We start from the raw sequence: 1,574 nt of genomic DNA on the forward strand, positions 1-1,574 counted from the left end.
TGTATATACATGCATGTTCACAACTGCTCACAAACAGGTGTTCTGATCCGGGGGGTTCTGACTGGTCACTGAGTGTGTTTATACTGTATGTATACTGACAATATTTATGAATGTAGGCATGTATGTATGTATATCTTTATATATGTATGGGTATGTGTATATTTTTATATATGCCCTCCATGTATTTATCCATTTATTTTTCAGGTGAGCGGACAGATGTTGGGTGTGTGGTCCTGTGTTTTGTTGGTGTATGTTTAATATAGTTCTAATCACTATTTCACTCTTTCTATCTTTCTAATTACTTCTCTCTGTGTTTTTCTCTCTGTTTCTGTTTTCTCTTCACTTAAAAAAGTCACTGATGATGAAGAAATAAATAAACTAAATAAACTAATATTTGGTTTTGTTTACTACTGAAGTGACACAAGAGGAAAAACATATAGTATTTATCTACAGTATATCAGGCTGTCTTGGTATACCTATAATATTTTTTTTTACTTTTTGTAATATTTTTAGGTTATTTTTGTGCTTTCAGAGGATGTCTTGATGACCCTTTATTTTATTTTTAAATGTTATTTTTTCAGGGACTACAGGGACGTGGAGGCAGCCTTAAATGCGATGAAGAACGTGGCCAGGCTGATCAATGAGAGAAAACGGCGCCTTGAGAACATCAATAAGATCGCCCAGTGGCAGAGTTCCATAGAGGACTGGGAGGTTTGAAATGCTTTGTTCTCCTTAATTCTCTCTTTATACCACAAAATGTAAACAAGCAAGTTAACAGCTGTTTGATTTGTTCTTCCCAGGGTGAAGATGTTCTAGTMAGAAGTTCTGAACTCATCTTTTCAGGGGAGCTCACCAAGCTGTCCCAGCCTCAGACTAAGAGTCAGCAGAGAATGTTTTTTCTCTTTGACCATCAGATGGTGTTTTGCAAAAAGGTATTCAGTCAGTTACACACAATATACGATAAGGTAGTTTGACAGTGATAATGCATTAGATTTCCACACGAATTTAACTAATATTGCCTCATTTTATTCTGTTTATAATTCTATGGAAATGTGTCTTTTTCTGATGTTTCTTGTGACTTATATGATTGTTCTTGATTTGTTTTGTGCCGCCTTCTTAACCAGGACTCCCTGGAAGAAGAGATAATTTATCTCAATGGGAGCTTCCTGGTAAAAAATAAAGGATAAATAAATAGTGTACCATGACCTTTTTGGGTTTTTGAAACTTTTATACTTTTTAAAATATTTAACTTCATTTAAAGCAAAATTTCTTCCAAACATTGTTTTATTTAAATCTGCTGTAAGGAAGTAGCTGCTGTTGTTCACATGATCTACTTTTAGCTATTGTTTTTTCTATTTCTAGCTTAGCCACAATTTAGCTAATTTACGAGTATAGCTATCAATCCCATTTTAACTACAGTTTTTCTCATTTTAGCTACTGTTTTGCTTATTTTAGCTTTAGCTTCAGTTTTGATAATTGTATTGGGCCTCATGCAAGAACCGTTCGTACGCACAGATTTGTTCTTAAATTGTGCGTACGAGTGATTTAGGAGAATTTGTGGCATTCACCAATGT

At 34.3% G+C, this 1,574-nt stretch overlaps 1 protein-coding gene across 2 annotated transcripts in view; it reads left to right on the forward strand.

Annotated features, from left to right (window-relative positions):
* The window catches only part of LOC106535722 (Rho guanine nucleotide exchange factor (GEF) 4), a 29,043-nt gene that overhangs the window by 22,453 nt on the left and 5,016 nt on the right, over positions 1-1,574 (forward strand). For both annotated transcript variants that reach the window (XM_014032791.1, XM_014032792.1), the window contains 2 exons: positions 582-711; positions 801-932. In XM_014032791.1, the coding sequence (XP_013888245.1) occupies positions 582-711; positions 801-932 (262 nt within the window). The remainder of the gene's footprint in view (positions 1-581; positions 712-800; positions 933-1,574) is intronic.

This window comes from Austrofundulus limnaeus, unplaced genomic scaffold, assembly GCF_001266775.1.
Source record: "Austrofundulus limnaeus strain Quisiro unplaced genomic scaffold, Austrofundulus_limnaeus-1.0 Scaffold1542, whole genome shotgun sequence".
Lineage (NCBI taxonomy): Eukaryota > Metazoa > Chordata > Actinopteri > Cyprinodontiformes > Rivulidae > Austrofundulus > Austrofundulus limnaeus.